The following is a 26,388-nucleotide window of genomic DNA, read 5'->3' on the forward strand; positions in this document are numbered from 1 at the left end:
GCATGCTACTAACTTTAGCCGAGTCATTTAGACAGCTGTTAGCACATGATTCTCCTTATGCTGCTGAGAATATAGCCCAGAAGAAGCGGATAGTATAGCTTTTATTTTGGAAAGAGACATTTCTCTGTAATAAACTCTCTTTTCCAAAGATGAGTGATTCCTCAATCAGATACAGGGCTTGCAATATCGCTAGCGATTTTTCCAGTCGGGCTATTGTAGGAAGAAAAATATATGTCAATGCTTTTGCATTCTTTCGGAAATGTAGCTGGGTAATTATGTCATTGGCATCGGTGAGCCACTGTCAATATGTGACATATTGAAATCGCGTTTGAATTTGCGCTTGTTTTTTTGCTTTCACTTTGCAATCGTGCGAACTGTGTATAGAGAGCGACAGCACTGATCTGTGAGTGATGATAATTTGTGCACCAATTCCTCTGACATCGTCTTATTAATCGTTAGCTTACTATGCAAACATGACAAGTGAAATCTCCCGCAGCAAGCTTAAACATGTGAGAGGTTGATCGCGCAGAGAATCGCTGAGCTTATGTGAGTGAGTGTGTAAAAGCATTTCAGTTCTGCTGAGCCAAATAAGACAGGTCAGGGTGAAGAAGTGACAGCCAAAGAAAAGCTTACCACAAAACGGAGAAGTTATGACAAATCAGACTATAAGGCAAAAAGAAAGTGCAGCTTTATGGTTTCATGGACAAAAGAATTTCTGTGGCTGCAATATGACGAGCTAAATAACCAGGGCTGCACATAAGTGGTCCGCAGGTGCGCATTCGCTGTCAAAATAAAAAACACGTACAAGGGTTAGGGTTAAATTTAAAAACTGTACTTTTGAGTTAAAATATATATTTATAATTTTAATAAATGACAAATTAAGAAGGCATGAACATTTTTTTTGTATCGAAAAAATATCGAACCGTGACACCAAAGTATCGAACCGAACCGAACCGTGAATTTTGTGTATCGTTGCACCCCTAATATATATATATATATACTGCATTTAAAGACCCTGGCACCTGAGTAGTTGTTCTAAGGAAGACATTTTCCACTGTGTGGTTCAAGTTATTCAATTCATTCTCTCCTAAATTACACAAGTGAGCAACATTTTAGCCTTGTTTGCTCTTCTGTGAACAAAGGCTGTTCATTTTCTCCTCCACGATGTTCTTGGTTGTGTCTCTCTGCTTCATAATTTATGAGTCCACACAGCAAAGGATAAGCCACACATACTGAACAATTACACCTAGAGGGATGTCTGTATGAGAGAGAGTAGTAGTAGTAATTACTGGTAAAGGCATTTGCAGTTTACATATCACATCACATTTGTCATAATAAATGTTGTGAGCTTGGACTGTCTAGTTAAATACAGGCTTTTCTGCAACACGTGTAAAGCTTTTCTTTTTTCCAGTTTAAAAACATGCAGGTCAGTACATTTGTTGACACTTTTCTCTATTGACAGTGAAACCAATGGCAGTAACATGCAATGCATAGCGTGTTTGCGGAATATGATAATATCAAACCAGACAAGTCAACTGATAATCATCTCATTGAAGATTCACATCATTACACTGATTCTTGTCAATTTCAGGTTAAATTATTGTCTGCTGTCATGGATTCAGTTCTAATTTCTGGAGAATTAGATAAACCCATTACTTTTGTTGTTGATCCATCAGTCTGTATCTGTGTCTACCCTTTTATCCTCAAGCCGTGTTGGGAACCTTTTGAAATATTTTCTGAATCAGACAGTAAACAACAGACAGAGCTGTCAATTACCAACAATATTTTTGTCTGTCTTTCTGTGAGGAGAGCTCTCCAGCTGTATTGTATTTTCTGTGAAATATTTTGTTTTTTGGATTCTGGCTTGTCTTCAGATATAAAAGGGCACATTTTTTACTCTGTAAACCGTATTGATCCATCACTCCTGAAACTATTTAGTGTCTTCTACTGAGAAAACCCTTTTACTTTATAGTGAACAACACTCTTTCTTTTGTTTTTCAGCCAAAATGTTCTGAGTGATTCTATGTGGCACGTATTGATTCTTAATTCTCTTTTACTGGGTATCATCCAACTCTGACTTTGTCTTGTCTGTCTTTATGTGACTTTCCTGCCCACAAGGAGAAAGAAAATCACACAAAACCTATTTAGTATTTGAAAATTACAAGAAAAGTGGAGGGAAGGCTGATTATACACCAGAAACTGGTTGAATAAAGATAACATAAAAGACGTGAAGGAGATATTCTTGATTGCTTTTAATAATGACTGCTATATTTTAGATATCATAACAAATCATCCTCATTTGCATGTGCAACATAGTATCTTACAGTTACAGCTGCACCTCTTGCACTGCTTCACATAGGTATTTGAAAAATATTGTGACATGTATTGTAGTCGCATAACCGGTCCTTCTCATACACTCAGTGCAGATCTTTGAAAATGAACAGTGTTACCTGCACAAGATAAAAATAATTGTTTACATTATAAATGTACATAAGAGGAGCATGGAGCTTACACACGCTGTCATTCACTTACGGAAACTAGCAGTAAGGAAAAGGTAGAGCTCTATGTGCACACACAGGTGTAAGGTGAGACACCCTGCAGCCCCTTAATGCAAACACTGCGGCAGGTGGCTCAGGAGGTGTGATGACAGTTTAATCAGTTGAGAAATTGTGTTTTGAGAGGATCAGCCAGTCAGTGAGAGCGACGACAGTCTAATATCTAATAAAGACACTTCATAATCTGCACTTTCTGTGCATCCAGAGCACATTTTCTCAGTTTTCTGTTTGGTTAAAATGCACAACTGCCTCCAAAACTTTACTAGAAGACGAACCATTTTAAACAAGGTTATGAATTCAAATCGCAAAACATTTAGCTAGTCATTTTACAGCATCGGTGGCAAGGTGGTTGTCACTGTTGGCTCACAGCACGAGGGTCCAGAGTTTAATTCCATCAGTGAGTTTCCACATGTTTGTGTGGGTTCTCTCCGGCTTCCTCCCACAGTCCAAAGACGTGCCTCTTGCCCTAAGACAGCTGGGATAGGCTGTATCTCCAACTCTGGGGCTTTTATGCCAAAAGACCTCAAAAATCCTCCAATGTCCAAAATTAGGGTTCAGCTTGCATCTCAGGACAAAACAGCTTCACCTCACCAAAACAAGCCAGGTTCCCCGGGCATTTCATTACCGAATTGGCCTCTGGGAAAGGCAGGCGATGATGACATCATAAAAAACAAACCAGGCTTTATTGAAAAGAGTTTACAAAAAAGTCATGTTTGGCAATGAAAGCGTGAATCAGAGGAGCTGTGTGGTGGAGCGAGATTTAATTTTAGCCAAATAATATGTCTTGTTATTCTCAAATTCCCATCTTTAGATGTGACAAGCTGACTTTGTCTTTGTTCATTTCCCTCAGCGGCAGTCAACATGACCTTGTCTTTGGGTGACAAACTGGACGTCTGACATCTTATTATGCTTGCTTCCTCTGTCACACAAATACAAACACATATACGCACACACTGCAACACACAAAAAGTGCAGTGACAGTAAGTGATATGCCAGACGCTTTCTCATCATGAAGACTTATCATACACCCACATTATGGAGGCAGACATTCCAGGCAGGTGGACATGCACATGCACACACACACCTGTCTAGTGTTGAGGTTGTGTGGACAGTTGATCCCCAGACAGATTAGACTCCAAACTGAAATCTCCTCAGGCCAGCCCTCAAATCATGCACATACACACGCACACACACACACACACACACACACACACACACACACTGACACATACGCTGTCAGAGCTTTAAAGTCAAAGACTTTCGACTGACAAAAGTGACTTGCCAGGAAAAAAAAAAGTTGAGTAAAGTCTGAAGTCCAACTATTAGAGTTTATAGAAAACTTTTTTTTAAAGACAAATCATTTTTGATCACTGATGCGTTATCTCTAGATAACCACATTTTGGACGTTAGGCATTACTTATGCTTTTTTTTTTAATTTACAAAAAGTAATGTAGTAATTCTTGTAAATATTAGCATCATAAGTATAATAAATGTTTCTTTTTAATGTTGCACGATCTTGCATTACTGTTCCTGAATTCAGTATTTTATTAGAACATATATAATACTTCATATATGTTCGATTACTTTTATTATCTGCATAGTAGATGCACCTTTTTATGTTTGCTACAGTCTTTTTATCTCACTTTCCAGTGGGAGATGGGACAAAAACTAAATAACACTATACATGGGACATGTGTTACTACTGTCTCTACTCTACACCACAGAATAGTGTCAGAGTTCACAACAACAGCTATGTCAAAGCACTTTCTAGTAAAATAAAGACCCTACAATAGTAAAATAATATTAGAAAGAGAACTCCAAAAATCCTCTGTGAGCAGGTACGTGGAGACTGTGGGGAGGAAGAAATCCCATTTTACAGAAAAGACCTAAATCAAAATCAGGTGGAGTGATGTTTCACAACACAGATCAGGTAAAAATTGTCCTGTTCGAACTATTTAACAATAATGCAAATAAAACTAGACTCCAAACGTTAATCGTGTTGAGGTTACAAATGTACTAAAACCTGAGTCTAATTATCTCTATATGAACCTTTTTCCTATGTCATCATTTTATATTAAATATTTCTGTTGTACCAGTATTATCAGCAACACACTTTTCTTAAGACTACAGAATTATGGCAAGAAAAAAGTCTCCCGCCAACGTTATGTTTAATGATTATTCATACCACCATTACTACAGTACATTCATAATACATGTTTTTCTATGACTTCAGGTTCTCAGCCAAGTCCATTATTACTGCTGAATTTTCAGGTTTCTATGTAGGAGCAATGTACAAGGACAAGCGATTGATGGTTATGATTTGATTTTTTTTCTTATTTTTTACAATTTTCTGCAGTCACACTAGCTTCAAGCTGAAATCAGCTAACCTTTGAGTGAAATCTAACTCACTCTACCCTAAGGGGACGCTAACCTGCACTAAAAGAATTTCATTAGAAAAATATTAGCACTGGCCTTCAAACGTTTTCATTGATCTCACTTGACGGACAAGATAAACTATGCTTTCAGATCAATAGTTCTCTCCAACACAGCTGACTGAAGCCTTCACTGAAAGCAACCCAGCATGGACGATTCTCTGTTCTCATATCTTGATCAGATGAAATGTGTTCAGGGCCACTATGTTTGATTTTATAACAGCTGCGGAGTGCTATTTCCAGCACATTTTATTATTTATCCACCATCCTCCATATCGTTTGATCTGAAGGAGGTACCACCCTGACTTCTACATAGACACATTTTAGGAAAGTCCTTGAAAAAAGGCTGCGGTAGTCATTTAAAAGTAAGCTGCTTTTGATTGTTCTGTGAAATTGAGGTTTGGACACTAAGGAGGAAGTGACAAAGTGCGAGCATAGATTCAGCCTGACAATCATTTTTCACTTTGGCCTTTGTTTGTTTCCACTCTATAGATCAGAAAAATGCACTGAAATGTCTTGAACAATGCACAACTTTTAGACATTTGATTATCTTTATTTATCTCTCTTTTCCTCATCTGATAATTGATTCTGAGAATATATTTAAAATATCGTTTCACATAACAAAACCATTTTTGCACATTTTTAGTCAGTTTTTGTGCCCACTTTCTAATTATTTTCTAAAAATGTGTCTTTGCATAGGTTTGACTACCAGGAGCTACTTCATAACTCTACCTTCTGCCTGGTGCCACGGGGCCGGCGTCTTGGATCTTTCCGCTTCCTGGAGGCCTTGCAGGTAAATCAGTCAATTGCGTGTGTATGGATAATGTCTTTAAATATTGTTGATTGGTCCATGTAGTTTTATACAGACTTGTATAAAATATGTCATGAGTCACACCTCCATTCACCAGACGGCTTGAGGTTTAATGCTATTAAGAGGTAAAAGGGTTTACAAATAGAGTGCTGCACAGCTTAGTCTAGCAATCACTTGCCAACTGGTTGGGGAATTGACATTTTTCCCTAGCCTGTATGACTGTTGCGTGGTGGCATTATTTTTTGTATCCAAACTTTAGATCATATTCTCACCTCAGAAAAAAAGATTTCAAACAGTGATGTGTGTGCAATCATTTTGTCAGGTTTAGTCTTGACCTACCACGTCGGTATTTTCTATTGAAATTTTTTACTCTCTACTCTCCACCTGAAAGAGAAATAGATAAGAAATGTTAAAATTATACACATATATATATATATATATATATATATATATGTATATATATATATATATATATATGTGTGTGTGTGTGTGTGTGTGTGTGTGTGTGTGTGTGTGTGTGTATATATATATATGTACACATATATATATACATACATATATATACACACATATATATGTATGTATATATATGTATGTGTATGTATATATACATATATATAGGGTTAGGATGATGAGTTACCTAAAATTATCTAAAAATCTGTCACCAAAATAAAAACAATTCATATCCCTGTTCATGGACAAATAGTTGGTATCTTATGACTACAGGGAGTGCAGAATTCTTAGGCAAGTTGTATTTTTGAGGAATAATTTTATTATTGAACAACAACCATGTTCTCAATGAACCCAAAAAACTCATTAATATCAAAGCTGAATGTTTTTGGAAGTAGTTTTTAGTTTGTTTTTAGTTTTAGCTATTTTAGGGGGATATCTGTGTGTGCAGGTGACTATTACTGTGCATAATTATTAGGCAAGTTAACAAAAAACAAATATATACCCATTTCAATTATTTATTTTTACCAGTGAAACCAATATAACATCTCCACATTCACAAATATACATTTCTGACATTCAAAAACAAAACAAAAACAAATCAGCGACCAATATAGCCACCTTTCTTTGCAAGGACACTCAAAAGCCTGACATCCATGGATTCTGTCAGTGTTTTGATCTGTTCACCATCAACATTGCGTGCAGCAGCAACCACAGCCTCCCAGACACTGTTCAGAGAGGTGTACTGTTTTCCCTCCTTGTAAATCTCACATTTGATGATGGACCACAGGTTCTCAATGGGGTTCAGATCAGGTGAACAAGGAGGCCATGTCATTAGTTTTTCTTCTTTTATACCCTTTCTTGCCAGCCACGCTGTGGAGTACTTGGACGCGTGTGATGGAGCATTGTCCTGCATGAAAATCATGTTTTTCTTGAAGGATGCAGACTTCTTCCTGTACCACTGCTTGAAGAAGGTGTCTTCCAGAAACTGGCAGTAGGACTGGGAGTTGAGCTTGACTCCATCCTCAACCCGAAAAGGCCCCACAAGCTCATCTTTGATGATACCAGCCCAAACCAGTACTCCACCTCCACCTTTCTGGCATCTGAGTCGGACTGGAGCTCTCTGCCCTTTACCAATCCAGCCACGGGCCCATCCATCTGGCCCATCAAGACTCACTCTCATTTCATCAGTCCATAAAACCTTAGAAAAACCAGTCTTGAGATATTTCTTGGCCCAGTCTTGACGTTTCAGCTTGTGTGTCTTGTTCAGTGGTGGTCGTCTTTCAGCCTTTCTTACCTTGGCCATGTCTCTGAGTATTGCACACCTTGTGCTTTTGGGCACTCCAGTGATGTTGCAGCTCTGAAATATGGCCAAACTGGTGGCAAGTGGCATCTTGGCAGCTGCACGCTTGACTTTTCTCAGTTCATGGGCAGTTATTTTGTGCCTTGGTTTTTCCACACACTTCTTGCGACCCTGTTGACTATTTTGAATGAAACGCTTGATTGTTCGATGATCACGCTTCAGAAGCTTTGCAATTTTGAGACTGCTGCATCCCTCTGCAAGATATCTCACTATTTTTGACTTTTCTGAGCCTGTCAAGTCCTTCTTTTGACCCATTTTGCCAAAGGAAAGGACGTTGCCTAATAATTATGCACACCTGATATAGGGTGTTGATGTCATTAGACCACACCCCTTCTCATTACAGAGATGCACATCACCTAATATGCTTAATTGGTAGTAGGCTTTCGAGCCTATACAGCTTGGAGTAAGACAACATGCATGAAGAGGATGATGTGGACAAAATACTCATTTACCTAATAATTCTGCACTCCCTGTATTTCATGTTTCGCATGAGGGCACATTTTCTGTTGTATGAAAAAAACGAGAAAGTGGCAAAATCATATGAGATGTCTCACAAATAATATGGGAAACAAACATCTTAAAAGAAATTGGGATTTTTTTCCTTTGTTTTTTCTAGTTGTTTATACATAACATATTATGCTGTATGTTTTAATAATGGTAACTTAAACAAAAAGAAATCATGAAGAAGAAGTCCTCTTTGGATCCTGGGCTGCTGTCAGAGTCCTAAGAGAAAATATTGGATGCTTCCCAATAAAAAAGGTTTAATATCTTTAAAAAAAAAGAAAAAGAAAATGTGTTTGTTTTAATATTTATTGTCTAAAACACCCAGATTTTTAATTAAATTAAATAATTTTCTTCTGGTCATTTCCTTTTTCAGAGAAAATAGACCCAAGCACACGTGCTCATCATTCTAAAGTTTTCTCAGAATTACCGGTAAAGGCTTGTCAGTCAGGCTGTAAGGCTTCAGCTCAGAAACTTGACTAATCAAACAGTTCCGTGTCCTCCTCCTACAGCACAGCATCTTATTACTATTGGCAATCTGTCATTTCACTGACACGAAAAGCCTCTTTCTGTTGATACACTGCAGAGAAGCAAGAAAGGGACATTCACACTCATCCTCAGACCGCAGACGTTTTCATCTTGCATTAGCACGTTGTCGTAATGTTGTTTTGACATTAAGTATCTGGCTCTGCCTTGTGGTTGCCCTTGGCAGTCTTGTTTTCCTTGTTCTTCTTTGTTTATTTTATGCTTCTGATTATGCATTCTGTTGTAGACAGAATACACATTTACATGCAGACATAAATGGGCGGTGCATGCTAACCTCAGGAGTTTTTTAGAACTGTCACTCTAAAAACCTTTATGGTGTTTCTGTTTTCCTAGAACATTTTAGACGTTTGACTAGGACTAGGTTGCACAAGCCTAGACACTATAGAGGCATAAATCGATACAGCACAGTAATACAGCAAGCTAATGGCTCGGTCACACTAGTAAAAATATGGCAAGAAACTACTGTATTGTTACAAAAGATTGTATTCAATCGAGCAGCAACTTTTGGTGACCAAATGGTTGCCCAGAACCTGATGATGTTGCACATTCACAATAACTTGACAATAAGGTGATTGAAGATGTTGCCTGATAGGAGGTAATGTTTCTGCAAACAGCCACAGTCTGACTTGGACTAATTGCAGTCATGCTCAGAGAGATTGCTGAAGGTGTGCAAATAATTGCTGTCTAATTTATAAATGAAGACAGATTGCTAACATGTTGCCATCAGTCTAAAGGAGTCTTTGTCAGGAATGAACTACAGAAGACTCAACTGGCTGCCAGCTGGTTGTAATTTTATAGAACAGAAAGCGTGCTAAGCAGAAATGTAAAAAATAAATGAGAACTTTTGATAATAGGAATTTCTGTTTATGTAGGCAGCAACAAATATGTGATTTTTGACAATTTATCAGAGGTAATTCATATATTATCAGAAACAGACTTCAAATTGCCAACTTGAGTAGTTAAAAAATAAATAAAATGCAGTGTATGTTATTGCAATGATCAGCATATCGCAAAATGTAAAAAGCTACAATAATATTGTATCAGAGCTGAAAATGAATTTTATTTATGCAGTGCCAAAATATTGAAATATTGTAACAATATCATATCGTAGGCTGGCTAGAGATTCCCATTTCTATTATACAACACAGACACTAGTTGACGACCCGCTGGCAACCTCCAGTCACTAAGGAAAAATGTGCATTGCTGGGGGTTGATGGTTGTGAAGTCAGTCACAAAGAATGTACTGTGTTTAAAACCCTCAATATTTGCTTTAATTGCTGTCAGCTTCAATAGTTTGCACGAAAAATGCTGACTGTAAACACTCACTAATTAAGTTGTAACTTGAGAAACTTGAGAAAGCACAAAACAAACCAAAAACTGTTTTCCCTTAGACCAAAGGTTTGTGTGAAAACAGCACATTTCAGAGGTTCAAAAATGTTTCCTTTGAAGATGAACTTTACACAATTCCAGTTTGTGTTGAACTCTTCACTATTTCACTAATGCTTAACATATATTTTGTAAAAGTTTGCAGATTTTAAGGTATACATACATATTTTAATTGTGAGCAAAGTATTTTAAACTATAAATGTTAGTAATTAAAACACATTTATATGTCTGCTTCTAGAAGGGTGCACATAAGACAAATAAGACAAACACAACTGACTTCTCTGTAGCTGATTTCTGGTACCATACATTTCACAGTTTTTAACCAAAAGCAACGGGCAAATCAAGGCTGAATTTTACAGTATCAAAGCTAGCAGGTTTAGCTGAAAGAAGAAGTGTCTAAAAAATGTTCTCATTGCTTTTATTTAAACTTTCATTTAAATGCATCTCAATTATTTTAATGGCCTTTTCAGCATGTCCGATGTGTTTGCTAGAGGTGAGAAAATAAACCTCTGCAGTGGTTTAATAATCATCAAAATTCAGAGGACAGTAGAGGAGAGGACGGACAAAGAGAGAGACATGTAAGAGGATGACAGTGGGGAAAAAAGACAAGATGAGAAAAGAGAACGTCATCTCACAAAGCCAGACTAATCAAAGCAGTGAGAATTTGCATCGACGGGTCACCCGTAATGCACTCGGCATTTTGTGAATCTCCTTTAATCTCTCGGTTTCACTTGATTGAGAATCCAGTCAAACTTGAACTTTAAATGAAAATACCAAACATACTGAAATTTGTTCGTTCTTTGCAGACACTGCGCCGCTACTTAACAACCACACATGAAGAATTCATTTGCAAAAAACACATTTGTTCATTTTTGGAAATTTTCATCAGTGAAACTGCAGTTGGCCTTTTTGATTTAGTAAAAATAACTCACCAACATAGAGGTAACTTACCAAATTACAAAATGTTTCTATTCAAAAGTGTTCCATTTAAAGTCATGAGAAAATTTTTTTATTTCTTCTAAGTGAAATGAAACAGTTCTAAAAACTGCAATATAAAATTAAAGCTGTACTGTCACTAGTCGGTGTCCTATAGTACTAGACACAGCAACCTCAGTCTTTGACAGAGTGGGAGGAATCAGCCTGCAGTCCCATCTCTAAGTATATTGTTTGGTTGTGATGCCCTCTTTGTTGTACACTAGTGAAAGAAATGGCTGAACTTACTTGAAGAACTTGATATGAGCGATCTCAGAAGGTTTCTGTCCATTAAAAAACAAGAAAAAAGTTCCTGGTATACCAGAGAAGGAATATATTCAAGCAGTGTGCTTAAGTGCTGCATGTCAGATGTGCATAGATGACAAGCATTTGCTAAAGAAATTATTTGAGAGAAGACAAGCACTCCCGTGGTGGACAAGACAAGCACATTAAAGAGACACTAAATTCCTCCTTTGCTGCTTGTTAAGCCCCTTAACAAGCAAAAACATGCTTAAAGCGTTAAAACAGGCAGCTAAGCAGGTTTGGTCTAAACGTAACAGACAACTTAGCAAAGAACTCGTTTTAAATTGTATCGTTAGGCCTTTTTATACTAGCAAGAAAAAGAAAATAAAAACAGAAAAGATCTGATGCAGGACCCGAGAGATGCATCCAGCCCTTCAGTTGGTCCATCTACTCTACATATCAGTGACAAAAAGTATTCAGAGTAATTGAAATGTGAAATTTGTGGTTCAAATCATCAGGGAGCAGGTAAAGCAGTGTCTACAGCTATCTATAAAATGTGCTGGAGGCTCTGCATTTCAGCCACTGGTGTTGGGGATCATGCTAAAATTAATGAAATTATGATGACAAAAAAGTATGTCTGGAAACAGTGATCCCAAGCATACCTGAATAGGAAAACGCACAATACCATGTATTTTCAGTCATGGATCGGCGTCTAAAGAGCCTAGACCTGCTTTCTAGAACTGCTTTCTAACATGTGAAGCAAAGTTGTTCAAGCTGTTATAATAATCTTAGCAGATAATATAATAAAACAACACCACAAGCCTTTAAATGATGCATAAAATATGTGAAATGAAACAAATTAGCCAGAAAATAGAGTATCTTCCATTTAAACACAGTTTAATAGTGCAGAGGAGTGCACAATCAACTCTCATCGATTAAACACGAACGATGAACCGTTTTGAGAATGACTAACTGCTCCAGCGAACGTCATGGGAGGTCCTTCGTTTCATCTAGTTGTAAAATTTATTTTCTTTCTGCTGAAGTTGTATAATTTTACAACTTCCACAATTTTGAACAACTGTTACAAAGCAATTTCCCTTTGGGGATTAATAAAGTTATTCTTATTCATAAAATGAATTTAGAGCAACGCACAGAGCTCCTGTGGGAAATGAAATCAGCTCCCTATGAATCAAGTCACACAAATGAACCCTCTAAATATTGAGGCATACAGAAAAAATAAATAAATACAGTTTATTTTGTCCTTAATCTTTTTGGCAACTCCATTTGTTTCTGAAAGACTTATTTGGAACCTGTTGAAAGTGTCTCATTAAAGGGAAGCTACCGAAGAAGATAAATGCCTTACAAAAAAAAGACCAAAAGCTGATCCATCCCAGTGCTCTACTTTAAAATTCTGCTTACACTTTATGCATCACTGTGATTTTTCTCCTTCACTTTATCTACTAAATCTTGTAAACAGTTTCAAGTTAATGTTTTCTTTAGCCTTTATTTAACCTATTTCTTATAGGGAGGACAGCCCTGCTGAGGTGAACAACTGGACAAGTTCACAATCACACCCAAAAACTTTAATGTGAATTAATGTTACACCCCCTGTTTGCTCAGCTGATATCTTTCTACAAATCCAATTTGCAAATGTGTGTGAGAGTGTGTTATTTAAGCTACGCTAGGAGTCCCATGGTTGCCCACAAAGTTAACAACAGTAAATTTCTGACGTATTTTCCACTTCAGCTCAAAATAGAATGGCCTCTGCTTGTAGTGCCTCTTTCTTCATGTTTGTTTTTAATTTTTCATTTGTATTTCCTCACAGGCTGCATGTATTCCAGTTATTCTAAGTAATGGCTGGGAGCTTCCCTTCTCTGAAGTAATTGACTGGAGGAAAGCCGCCATCATTGGCGATGAGAGGCTGCTATTACAGGTACTGTAAAACACTGGAAAATTAAATGATGGGGAAATGAAATTAGATCTTCAGCAGATGTATGAGTTTTCCAGCAATAGTATGAACAGATGCAGAAGAAAAAAATTATACATATTATATATATATATAATTTTTTTTACATATAAATATGTAAATGGCTCAAAGTTAGCAAAGGCCACCACCATGTAACCTGGATAAAGAGGACAAACTTTCCTTGCACTTTACACCAACAAAAGATAAACGGTGCCCTTTCAGCACCGGCTAATTCAGTGTCTGGATGGTGAAATCCCACCATCTTCCCAGTTATAATTGTCCTCTCTGGCTTAGAATCCCCATGGGAACCCATAAGAATCCAGCTGGGGCTGATTCAAACTTCAAGCACAATGCATAGATCAGAAATGCATGGAAACAGATTTGTGGCCCTGAAGCATGAATAGGCTAACTTTGCCAAACAAAGCTGCCATATGAGTTTAATCAGCTTGATTTCAGTTTAGGCACTTTTATGCAAATCATGTATTCAGTTTGAGAAGCCTGGAAGAAACTGACAAAATGTGTAATATTTCCTCAACACACTCCTGCCTCTCTGAAAGGCTTACCTGCAAGTGGGCACGCAGTCATGTCAAAAACTAAATAGATCCTAAGTATGCACTTAATATTCCTCAAAGATCAAGTGTTTGTTTGTGATACTGTTTATCAAATAGCCTTTTTAATGACTTGCTATCTGTGGCTTGTAGAATAGATTTTAGGATTTTATTGCTTATTTTAAAGCCTTAAACTGACTTATTCTTGCCTGCATCTGCAGCCTCCTACAATCCCATACCAGTGGCCTACTAATGTGTATTCATTAAGAACTTGTTAGCAATGCTATTGCTTCCTGCTCCGACAGCTGTGGAAGGTCCTGCCTCTGAGGGGCCTCTGATTTATCCCTTCTTTACACTAAACTTCATGGAAAAAGCTTTTTTCTCATTGAGTATATTTTCTCTAAATTATTTCAAATGGCTATCATTTCGCTCACAATTCACAGGCATGGATGACATAAAGTATAAAGCGAAATGCTGTAATTTTAAATGAATTTAATTTGACTGTGAGCTTTTGAATATAAAACCAAAGCTCTATCCATTTTCCTAGTAACTAATCCAATTAGGTTCACACAGAGGCTGGAGCCGGTAAATGTGGCAACACCCTGAACACATTGTGCTTTTTACACCTACAGCTCATTTAGGATCTGCAGTTGACCTGCTGTAAGTATGCCAACATATACTGTGGACTGTGGAAGAAAGCCATCAAAAACCAAGAGAAGCGCAAGGAGAATGTGCAAGCTCCACACAGGACTGATCAGCCAGTTTAAACCCCAAAACGTCTTGCTATGAGATCTCAGTGCTAACCACTGTGCCATCATGCCGCCTCCATGATAGTGCAGTGAATCATTTTTGCTTCAGAGACTTTTTCCAGAGAAGTCCAAATAGAAATATAATGTGGAAATATAGCATCTGGCACTTGGTGTCTGTGTAATCAAATGGTGATTGTTAGGTTATGGATGAGAAAAAGTGTTGATAAAAGTGTGACCTGTCAGCACATCATCGATATGTACCAAATTTAAAAATCTCATTGCAATCATGTGGCTTTTTTAAAATCATATGCTTTATGACAGCAGTGACATGCACAGACACTCACACCTACGCTCTGAACTATTTTTATCTAAAATAGATGATTCGACAATTGGATCACCTTCTGTTCTCTTTCATTACAGCGGTGGGTAGAGCTTGTGATATTTACTTACTGTAATAACTCTGTGTTACCATGTGTTGCCTCAGTGACCTGTACCACCACCTGGACAGCAAGTCCAGAAGTAAGCATGTGTAGGCTTTTTGCTTTTAATTAGTGTGTTTGTGGTTTTTCTATGTGAAACACACAATAGCAGACAGGCCATCTTAAAAAAACGTGGCTTTTAGATAAAACATACCAGGCTTTTTTCCTTATTAAGCATTACTGAGACTCACAATAGTGCACTAATCTTGTCAGAGGTTTTGTTATTTGGTTTATTTGCTTAAAATAAAACCATCATGCAAAGGCGTGCTAATTGTTGGTTAAGATAATGTGTGAAGTGAGAGATTTGTTTTGACATAGCCTCCGACACTGAGGGTGTTCACATTCATTACTGATCCAAACAAAGCAAACATTTTTCGATTAATTTCCCTTGCTTTAATGCAGACATGTGAGGAAATGACAGGGGCAGGTATAAACACAGCTAATTTCCAAGGCTTTCAGGATAATAGATGAAATGCACGAGTGATGAACCACAGTGGCATATAAAGGGACTGTCACATACATGTCACTTCAGAACAAGCATCATGCAACCTGAGGCACATTTTAACATTTCAAACTGGGGAAGGTTGGGTTGTTTCTCTTCATTGTTCACCAAATCGGTGGTTCTTGTTGTTTTGCTGCCACGCTAAGCACAGAATCAAAGGTAGGAAGGGAAGAGACTGAATCAGTGACCATAAGACATACATAAGACATTTAATACTTGGATGCAGTAAGTGCCTTCCCAAAGTGTTTTCTTCATTTGTACTGCCTCCACCATGTTTGACAAATGATGTTTGCTTCAGATCCTGAGCCGTTCCTCTCATTTTTCATATTTTTCTCTTCTCATGATTCTGATACAAGTAAACCTTGGTTTCATCTATCTAATGATTATTTATTTATTTGTTGGTAAATCTAATGTGGTCCTTTTCAATTCTTGTTATCAGATTTTTGCACTTTGTTGTAAACCATCTCTTTACAAGGCATCTCTTGTTTGTAGACCTTTACAATTATCAACCTTTTTTCTTTCAAACTATTCTGTCATCATGCACTTTAGTTGTTTTCTGTGAGCTTGCGGGCCTTTTGGTGTCGCTGAGCTTCACTGCATTCATTCTTCTTAAGAATGTCATAGATGGTCGACTGAACCAATCTTACATATTTTGCAATCTCTCTTATAGGTTTATTTTGAGATGAGATGAGATAGGCTTTATTTGTCAGTTGCAGGTCTTTTGCCCACAACCGAGATGACAGACCTTGCCGACCGTACATACAATACAAACATCACATTGGGGAGACAGGTCAAGCTAGGTAGCAAGGAAAAAAAACATCGAAATGTGTAATACAGAAGGATAATACAGGAATGCACAGATATCAACACACCATAGCACAATAAACACAGACAAGCAACATGGGAAAGAGTTCCAGTGTGTACATCTGATCTGGTACCGCTGCAATCTTCGACTGCGCCTCCAACTGACCCGATGTCCACATCAGAGGCAAGGCTGGACTGGGACAAAAAATCGGACTGGGCATTTTTACTAGAGACCGGCCCACCAGGATAAAGATTGAAAATGTGACGTCATTCAGGGGTAAAACCGCAAAAGATTCTGGGAACTTGTGGCAAGAGGTACTAGCGCACGCAGGCTTTCAATTGAACTCAGTTACACAGCGATAAAAAGAAACCCAAAAAATGGCAAGAAGCTGTTGTATTATTAACTGCAATAGCCGGTCGCATGACAGCCACGGGAAGCCGACGGGCAAAGAGATCGTTTTTTATCGGATTACGTCGTTGAAGAGAAAATTTTTAAGCCATGTTTCCGAAGTAAGAGCCCACGGATGGTCTGGATATACCAAATTCTGAGACGTTTAATAATAATAAACGTCTCAGAACACTCCAGCTCACATGTTAGTCTGCTCCAAGCATTCCCACAAAGGTCAGAGTTTTGTAGTAGTTAATACGTCATTTTTCTTAACATAATTGGTGATATAGGTTACAAGCAAGTCTGGCGCTGAACAGAAATTGTCGCGCTATGCTCCTTTGTTTATTGTGCATAAATAGTGAATTGTCCTGACACAATATTGCGTTTCGCTTCTGTTATCACCATGGTACATTGACAAAAACATATACTTTTATTCACAGGATAAAACAGTTGTTTTGTATCACTAATTGTCCAGTGCGATTGCAACATACAATATTATTGTCACTGCTACATTTCTGTAATGCTACCAAAAATTATTTCCACTACTAATTAATTACCGTTGAGCTCAAAGGTTATATTAATAAACGGTTAACGAATGTGTATTTATGGAGACGATTTGTGAGACTGGTACACTTACCTTTGTTCGTACGATGGTCTTTCGTTCTACACGGTGCATTTCAAGGTCCTGTACCCATCCGTCGGTAAACTGTACCTGGGCTTGTTGCAGTGACCTGAAGTTACTAAACTTCATGAGTGTATGCACTCACTCCAAGAAGCGTATAATTATAAATCTGAGCGTGGTGAAAGTTGGGCAGCACGCTGACGTCTTTTGTCCCTCTGTGTGCTCGTAAGGGTCTGACACTTTCACTCCTTTGTTTTTTCCTCGTATCTTTTCTTTGTCTTTTCGTCGAGTCTGTCTTTGTACGGACCGGCATTGTTTTCCTTTTGTTTTGTACATTCCTTTTTTGTGCGCCAAAGAAAAAACAAGAAGGTATTGGAACCGGAGAATGAACGTTTTGCGGTGCTGCAAATGCTTGCATTTGATGCGGTACTTGGATTGTTTTGCCACTAGTTCCCGGCATGCAATGCGCGAAAATCACGTGATTGCTAAACAAGGGGGCGGGTGCATCCAGCCTCCTCGGCTGTAATTGGTCCAGCCCAGAGTCGATCATGACCAATTGGCCAATCCAACACCTTTCATTATATATATATACCCTTCCTAAAAAAATTAATAAATCCATCGGCCCATAAAAACAAAAAATCGCCAGCGGCCCACCGGGCAAATGCCCGGTATGCCCGATGGCCAGTCCAGCTATGATCAGAGGGGAGGTAAGCGTTGGAGGTGGCGTTGGATCCGGGGTAGGGAGGGTGATGCGTCAGTGAGTGCTTATCAGTATCAGTATATGTATGTGTGTGCGTGTCCATAGTTCAGCTGAGACAGTGTCCTTCGCCCTGCCAGGCTAAGTAAACAGTCTTTCAGCCAACCCAGGTGGCCTTGCATGGAATGGGAAGGAACAGACTCAACACAGTCGTTATCAGGGAGTTTTTGTTCGGCTCCAGCCTTGAGCCCACAGCTGGCGCCGAAGGGGTAGCCGGATTATGATGTTAATTTTCCTTTTGCAACAACTCATGAGAATTTCAAAGCTGTTCTTTAACACTGGTCTCTCAATCTCCCGTTGGAGAACCGCAAGTTTCTCCATGATGTTATCAACCTTCAGTTCCGTGGTGTTGTCATTCTTTTGCTCAGAGAGCAGATTCTGAGACCTCACGACTGCAGTGAGCTGTTCTACGATGTAAATGGCCTGCATTTGTATTTGTATAGCGCTTTTCTAGTCCTTAAGGACCCCAAAGCGCTTTACACTACATTCAGTCATTCACCCATTCACACACACATTCACACACACATTCACACACTGGTGATGGCAAGCTACATTGTAGCCACAGCTGCCCTGGGGCGCACTGACAGAGGCGAGGCTGCCGGACACTGGCGCCACCGGGCCCTCTGACCACCACCAGTAGGCAAACATGGGGTAGGATTTTTGGCATGCAGCCAGGAGGCAGCCTGGGATCGAACCACCGACCTTCTGATTAGTGGCTGACCTGCTCTGCCACCTGAGCTACAGCCACCCCAATGTAATCCAACTTTCCCTCAAAGGTGTTATTCTGAGCAGGCCTCTCCTTGATGTAACCCAATATACGCTCAGAGGTGTTATTCTGAGTATTCACGGCAGCTGTAAGCGTCTCCAAGGTCTTAACCATGCTGCTTTCAATGAGCCAGTTCTGAGAAGTCGCGCCTCGTACCATCGTTTCAATCCCAGCGGGCAGCCTTGGGGGGGTTTGAACAGCCGGTTCCCCTTTCTTAATTCTCTGATAAGTCAGGGTCAAGCCAGCTCCGATCAGCAAGAACCCTGTTATCATGGTTCCGAATAGGTAGATATCTTCAGCGTCCTCGATCGACAGTCCTGCCAGGCACACGATCCTCCATTTCTGCCACCCGTCCATCGTGTATCCGGCAGGGAAAGTCCCTCCCAGACTTCTCCTTGAGAAAAGGGTGTCAATAGCATTCAGAGACCAGTTGATCAAATCCATAATTCCCTTTAGGTTTTAGAAACAGACTGTGAGAGTGTGTTCCAGGGAAAAGTAATACAAAAAACACGAGACTAGACAAGGACATAAGAACTAAGCAGGGAAGATAAGGGAGAGGAGAAAAAGTGCGTCCGTCTCCTCCGAGAGCCAAAAGGTTTTTTCAGGCAAATAGTTGCCCCCTTTACTTATGTCAGTTTCTCCTCATATTGAAAGATCCAGTGCAAATATATCACTCAGAAATAAAACTACAAAAACTTTGTCATTGTCACGGACCTAACTGTATACATCGTGGTGGTTCAAAAACCACCTTTCTTTTCCAGAAAATCATCTATGTCATCCAAATTCCTGATAAAAGACAGGAACTCATTTTTTTAGAGGAAATAAAGTCATCTGCATATTTCCTGTCAGTTTTAAATAAACACCAGTTGAGCAGTTTAATATAATGTTACATAAATAAACATTAATGAATTAATTTAAAAGGGATACAGCAATACAGGTTGTTTCCGCTTTTCATTCAACACACATTTATAGATGTTGAGGACACCTTGAAGGCGTTTCATTTCTTTCTTTCAGCACTGAGGCAGTCGGCAGAGTGGCAAGAATAAAATCATTTTCTGGAAAGTAGATATCAGAAAGGATTCTTTAGCCTCGGGCTCTATGGTTTATTCAACGGTCAGCTTAATTATTTTGGTCCAGATGACAACATCTATAAAGAAGGCGATAATCAGTGAAATATTTAACCAGAATATATTTTAGTTTTTGGTTGGTAAACAAATTCCGTATGCTTGCCCTGATTGGTTTCTCCCTTTTTTTTCCTTTTTTTTTTGTTCACTAGAAACTACCTACACACGTGCATGCGCGTGTACATACACAAACACACACGTGCATGCGCGTGTACATACACAAACACACACGCGCACACACACACAGGAACTCATGCAACACTGAAGCCGTAACACCTGCTGAGAGAGTTGAATCTCATTACTTTCAATTACATCACTGAGCACAGCAATACCTGGCTGTTTATTATGTAGAGTTTCTGTTCTCTCCATGGAGAGGGGAAATACACAACACACACACACACACACACACACACACACACACACACAAAACGCCCCCCTGCTGAGAAACATAAACACTATTAGAGTCAATCGAGGGAAAGAGAATGGGGCTGATTTGATTGGTGTTGTTTATATTCCACCTCAGAGAGCTGAACAATTAAAGCTTGTGCTGCTGTAGGCAGATCCCAGTGACGTCAACACCGGCGCAACCGCTTTCCTGAGTTCATGATTAATGTGGGGTTTTCAGATCACGCAAATGTGAAATAAATATCTTTTAAAAGTAAATGAAAAAGCAATTATAATACAATTTTGTTATAAAGTGGATAAGCAGCAGAGCCCCTCTGTACTGTGAGTGCTTTTTTTGGTTTTTACCCATAATTATCAACACTCTGCCACATAATCTGTGACTCTTTCATTTTTGATGCAATTTTGTCATCACTCTGTGGGCCAGATTTACTAATGCTCTGTCCAAGCATTAAAAAAAAATACTTGTGTTATCTGTACTTACTGTAGAGGCACAGTGGTAAGCATGGACACAGCTATTTTTGCAGCTGGCCTTGCATTCAGCATGTATTTGAAGATCCTTCGATTTCAGAGATCAAAATTATGGGAGGAAAGCATTTAAATGAATCATACAAAAAATATTTACTAAGGGTTGTAGGAGGCAGTTGACTGAAAACCACTACTATCAATGCAGTCTTGTGAGTGCAGCCTCACACTAATTCACCCTGCTTGGTAAATCTGTCGCTACCCAAAATATTTTCAGGGCTGTCAGAGATGAAATCCAGTCGTGTTTATTTATTATTCTTGTGTGAAAAGAGCGAAGCATAAAAAAATAGATAAATTAAAATGCAAGCAGCATCACTGTAGTCATATGACATAAAAGCAATTTAATAAGACTGTCACGGTCCGGGGCAGCGGCCGTGTGGAGAGCGGAAGGAGGACTCAAAACGCAGCACTTATTCAGGTGTGAGGGTGATTTATTGATAATATCCAATATAAAGTGGGGATGGTAAAACAGAACTAAGGATGAACTAACTGGGAGAAACTACACAAAGAAATAGCAAACCTGAGCATGAAGGGAGAACAGCAGGGAGAGCACGCAGGGGATTACACCAGGTATGAACACAGACGACGCGACCAGGAACAGAGGCAAACACACACTATAAGTACACAGAGAGACACTGGGAAATCACACACAGGTGGGAGACACAGCTGGACCTGATTAACCTGACGAGACAGGGGAACACTAACACCAGGGACCAATAGAGGGAGCACAAACCCAAAACCCAGTATCTAAAATCCCAAAACACAAACCATCCCAAAACAGCCCAAGAATAATAAAGAGAATAATAACAATAAGGAACACAAACACAAAGTCACTGTGTCATGGCCGCAGGACCATGACAAAGACCAGTTTAAAAAATATGAATATGGGTGTGAAGGCTAATTGGACAGCCCAGCAATGCAAAGTTTCAAAGGCAAACAATTGCAACTTTTGTTGCAAAGTAAACTGAATATATAATTTTTAGCAAAACGAAGCATGCAAAAATCAATAGTACAGTAAACCAAAGAAACCCAGGCAAAAATGAAACCTGTTTAAATCCAAACAATAAATGGAAAGAAATGGATGAAAACTCAAAAGTATTAGCATGATATAGAATGTACACTTTTACTTTTTCCATTCATTCAATTATATTATCTTTTAGTGTTTTTGCTTGTCAGCCCCACAGTTTGTTTTTTTGCCAACACCCACTGTATCAGCACTCCTGTCAATGCAGTGGTCTCATTTAAATGAATGAAGGGATCATTTCGCCTTGAAGCAGAGGGGATGAAGATATTATTGGACACATAATGCATGTGGAAATTGGTATATTTCAGTGACAAATATCAGTTGAAGAAATTCCAGACAGGATGACTGTCAGTCGGAGTCGCCTCATTAGGCTTCACAGATCACTGTAAGATGAGAGCTCCCTGGTCAAAGCATGACCGATAGAGCCAACTGGCTTGGGACTCTTTAAATAAAAATCCTCAACACCCTCAGGAAAATGATGAGTGTTTCGGGAAAACTGATTATCACCATCACTCATTATTTCCCCACATTATAGTGGCCTTTTCATTGGCCAAGTCTAACCAGTTGGCACTCTAATGTTTATTGACGGGAGATTTCTTGTCCATGGGGAAACACCAAACAGTTCTTGGGCTTCAAATACGCCCCCGATGAGGGTCTTTAGAAACACTGGCTGGAATATTCCCTTGACTGTTTTATTGTCAAGCTCAATGGAGCATGTATGGTTATGTCTGATCTCATCTTGTAGTACTTTGTTGTTTTCCAAGCTGGACATCAAGACAACATCCTGCACCATCTCCCTGGCATATCCGGTTGTTTAGCTCCCAAGTCAGGATCATGGTGTTCCTTAATTTTAAGCTTTCACTGTCTCTCCCTAAAGGTGCCACTCAGGCAATTCACAAGCCAGCTGCTCATGTTTTGTATGTTAGTGTGTGCTGGGAACAGTGAGATCATGGGCTGTTCTTGTGGGTCTTAGCTATCAGCAGCGGTTGCTGGCACTTGGCTTTTTCATTCCCCTTCATTTCTGTTCCAGGAAAAAATAAATTAACAATGATCAATAAGTTGTTGAGGTAATGTAACATCTATGATAAGCTGATTAACTGTTTTGTGTAATTCTAAACTAAAGCTTAAATATCTTTTAGCTTTGGAGAGCTCATCAAACTCATCTATATAAAAAAGTACATATATATATATATATATATATATATATATATATATATATATATATATATATATATATATATTCCAAGCATACACTTAGATGAATTAACTCTCAGGTGAATACAGAACTGGAGCTGAATAGCAGGTGGTTTAGTTGAAACACTATCAATGGAGGTAAGTACAAAGTAAGATGTGGTGGAAGAGTCTTGAGGGGAAAATCTCCCTTAATCTTTTCTGCATGTCCACAAATTATTTATGCTTCCTCCACCCTATTTGCCTTCCGCCGATTCTCATCTTTCACTCAGCATTGTTTAAAAATCTAGCATAATATAATCTGTCTCACTGTCATCTTGATCTTCTTTGTCTATTTTTTCCACAGGTTCCCTCCATTACCCGGTCCGTGGGCCATGACAGGATCTTGGCTCTCCGCCAGCAAACTCAGTTCCTCTGGGACGCCTACTTCTCCTCCATAGCCAAAATAGTCTTAACAACTCTTGAGGTAAGCTTGCAAAACATTGTCTTAATGGGAGTTGTGGATTTATTTTCATCAGGAGAGTTGCATTTAGTCAGTCAAACTGCTATAGCTTGTTCTGTACTATACATTGCCGCTGGCTATGCATCACCTCCCAAAGACAAACCTTTGAAAGATTTCTTTCTCCAGTTGTCAGTATTTTTTTTTTATCCAAAGAAGGTTAGCTGAATGTGCCCTCTCTTTTGCAGTACTTTTTCTGCTCCATATTCATACATTTCCACTCAGAAGCAGCTCGGCAATGCAGTGTTCAAACACTCAGTGAAGGTATATCAAAGTTACTGGGGGTGATTTGGCATGCTCAAAGTTTGTTTTGAGATCAGGGTTACAGTTTGACTTTTTGTTGTTGTTTTTTCTTCATAAAACTGTGTTTTTCTGCAATAAACCCTTAGCATCATGTGAGAAAGCCGCTGATACACCATTGGCATATAACATTTTTATATAGAACTTATCCTTTTTTCAACTCTCAAAGCTACTGCCCCTCTTTCCCTTTGATTTGGCACCAGCTAGTACTTAATGTTCATTTTCTTCACTGTCATCAGACTTGTGACAGTTACATATATTTAGCAGGAGTCCTTCTGTATCTAATGGTAGTCTAGATTGTGTGTGACTTATCAGTTCTAATCAGTGACAAACAGAAAAGAAAACCTCTTGCTATGTGTGAAAAGTGCTCATAAAATCTCTGGTGGACTATTCAGCAAGGTTAACCTAGAAAACTTTACATGGAGTTCAGGTTTTATTTTAACCTAACCTGACAATCTTTGAGAAAAGAAAAGAAATATTGAAGATGGAAACCAGCATTTTGTTGCCTGAAATGAAAACATAGGCGTCGTGAAGTGCCAGTTGTGAAGCACCAAGTGTGAAGGAGGACCATGCTGTCTGGCAGCCTACAGGTTTAAGAGGCTGCAGTATGTGAGTGGGCGTTCATGCCCGCTCTCAAGGCTAGAAACCCACAGGCTGGCTCATTAAATGACCTAACCAGCTGATGTACAGAAATGAACCTGTGTCATTGCCATGTACCACAAAAGCCATCCTAGTCTTCCTTTTTTTCTTTTTCTTTTTTTTGTTTTAAAAGAAATTCATTTCCTTACAACCTCGATTCAGACCTCAGAGACCATTTGCGCTTTGTATCATCTCTGAACACAGACACAGAGGATAATAATCCTTTTTATCACCAACATCAGCAGAAGAATCATAGGTATCATTACATAAACATCAGTATGATTGCTATGATCTTTCTAAAGCCCACAGTTTGTTTTAATTTATCACGTCCACCATGAATACTAATATCATAATTATCACAATTATCATCATAGCGATAACATAAATACTATTATTACAATCATTACACCAACAAAGAAAGACTAACTTTTTCGACTTAATTTTTTTTAATGTGTGTAAAAATATTATTACTAGGTGAGGGCTGTGGTTGTTGTGTAGGCCAGTTTGTTGTCTGATTTAATTGCTGAAGTTACACTGAATGCAAGTTTAAAGGTGGAATCTCCATTCTTTTTCACAAAGTAAGTTTGAAGCACAGGTATACAGGTAGATCTTTTTGCACATATTTAGGCTTTATTAAGACTAAGAAAATTGGCTTTATCATTCTTATTGATTTTATATCTTACCTCTTTGAATTTGTACAAATAGAAAGAAAGTTTAACAGACTGAAAAGCCATTAATGTTTAATGCTGGCACAGTTATTTTCTGTTATTAGTCATAAAATAATGACTCCCTTTTTAATTCTATAGCTCAGTTGATTGCTTTGATTGCACAAATGAGCAATCAAGGTATCAACTTTCAAAACTTTCAAAATATGAAGCACGCCTAACCATCCCTGAAGGGTTTCAAACAGCTACTACCTTGTACTTAAAAGTACAACCTTTTTATTTTCCTTATTATTTTCCAACTTTTGCTTTCAGAATTTGCCTCCTGTTATGTGTATAATTTTCTACTTCATATGCATATGTAAAGTAGAAAAATGATACAGTGAACTGAAAGTATGGCATATGCAATTGAAATGAAAGATCTCATGCCTGTAATAACGTCACACATTTGTCTGTTTGAGCCAATTTAATGCTGTGTATATTAAAATGTTTGCATCAATGCCATCTATCAAACACCAGGAATAAGGACCCATCTATTTGTAAAATGACTGATAATTTCATCACCAAGCCCTACAACTATAATTTATGTTTGCCTTCATGTTTACCTTAATAATACAAAGTGTCCTCAAATTGCAGCATTTTTTTTTTTTTTTGAGCACAAACAAGACCTTGGTAATTCCACCAAATGCCCAGTGCTAGCAGGGTATGAAATTAGACAGGAGACCGCTGACAGCTGTATACTGTTGGCCAGATGTGCTAAAAAGTCAGAGCCAGCATGCCACCAGGCTAAACGGGTGAAATGAAGCGTGGCTGATAACCGTAGTGTCCCACATACTGCGAGCCTGACAGTTGGTGTAAGGAGGTGGGTGTGTGGCATATATGTGTGTGTGTGGCTGTTAAAAGCTGGATGTAAGTGTCAATTCCCCTTCCCTGTTTCCTCCACTGTTTTGATCTAAATACAAAGAAATGTGATTAAAAAGTTTGTTTGTTTTTTAAATTAAAAATGTGTTTTTTAAGTTTCACAATAAGTCAAAACTACTTAGGTATATCTCTACTTTTGAATGGTTTATAGTCATGTAAAAAATTTAAAATATGCATGTAAAAGTCAAAAATATAGACAGCCCATATGCCATTTATGAAGAAACAACCCGAAATGAAATTCAAGGATTTTTATGTCACTAT

At 38.5% G+C, this 26,388-nt stretch overlaps 1 protein-coding gene across 1 annotated transcript in view; it reads left to right on the forward strand.

Moving 5' to 3' along the window:
- The window catches only part of LOC146617421 (exostosin-1), a 378,284-nt gene that overhangs the window by 307,271 nt on the left and 44,625 nt on the right, over positions 1-26,388 (forward strand). Inside the window, exons 4-6 of the mRNA XM_085373085.1 lie at positions 5,687-5,780; positions 13,085-13,192; positions 23,453-23,572. Coding sequence (XP_085229211.1) covers positions 5,687-5,780; positions 13,085-13,192; positions 23,453-23,572 — 322 coding nt within the window. The remainder of the gene's footprint in view (positions 1-5,686; positions 5,781-13,084; positions 13,193-23,452; positions 23,573-26,388) is intronic.

This window comes from Diplotaxodon limnothrissa, linkage group LG15 (assembly GCF_057381915.1).
Source record: "Diplotaxodon limnothrissa isolate DT_005_m linkage group LG15, D_limnothrissa_male_GT1.1, whole genome shotgun sequence".
NCBI classification, from domain to species: domain Eukaryota; kingdom Metazoa; phylum Chordata; class Actinopteri; order Cichliformes; family Cichlidae; genus Diplotaxodon; species Diplotaxodon limnothrissa.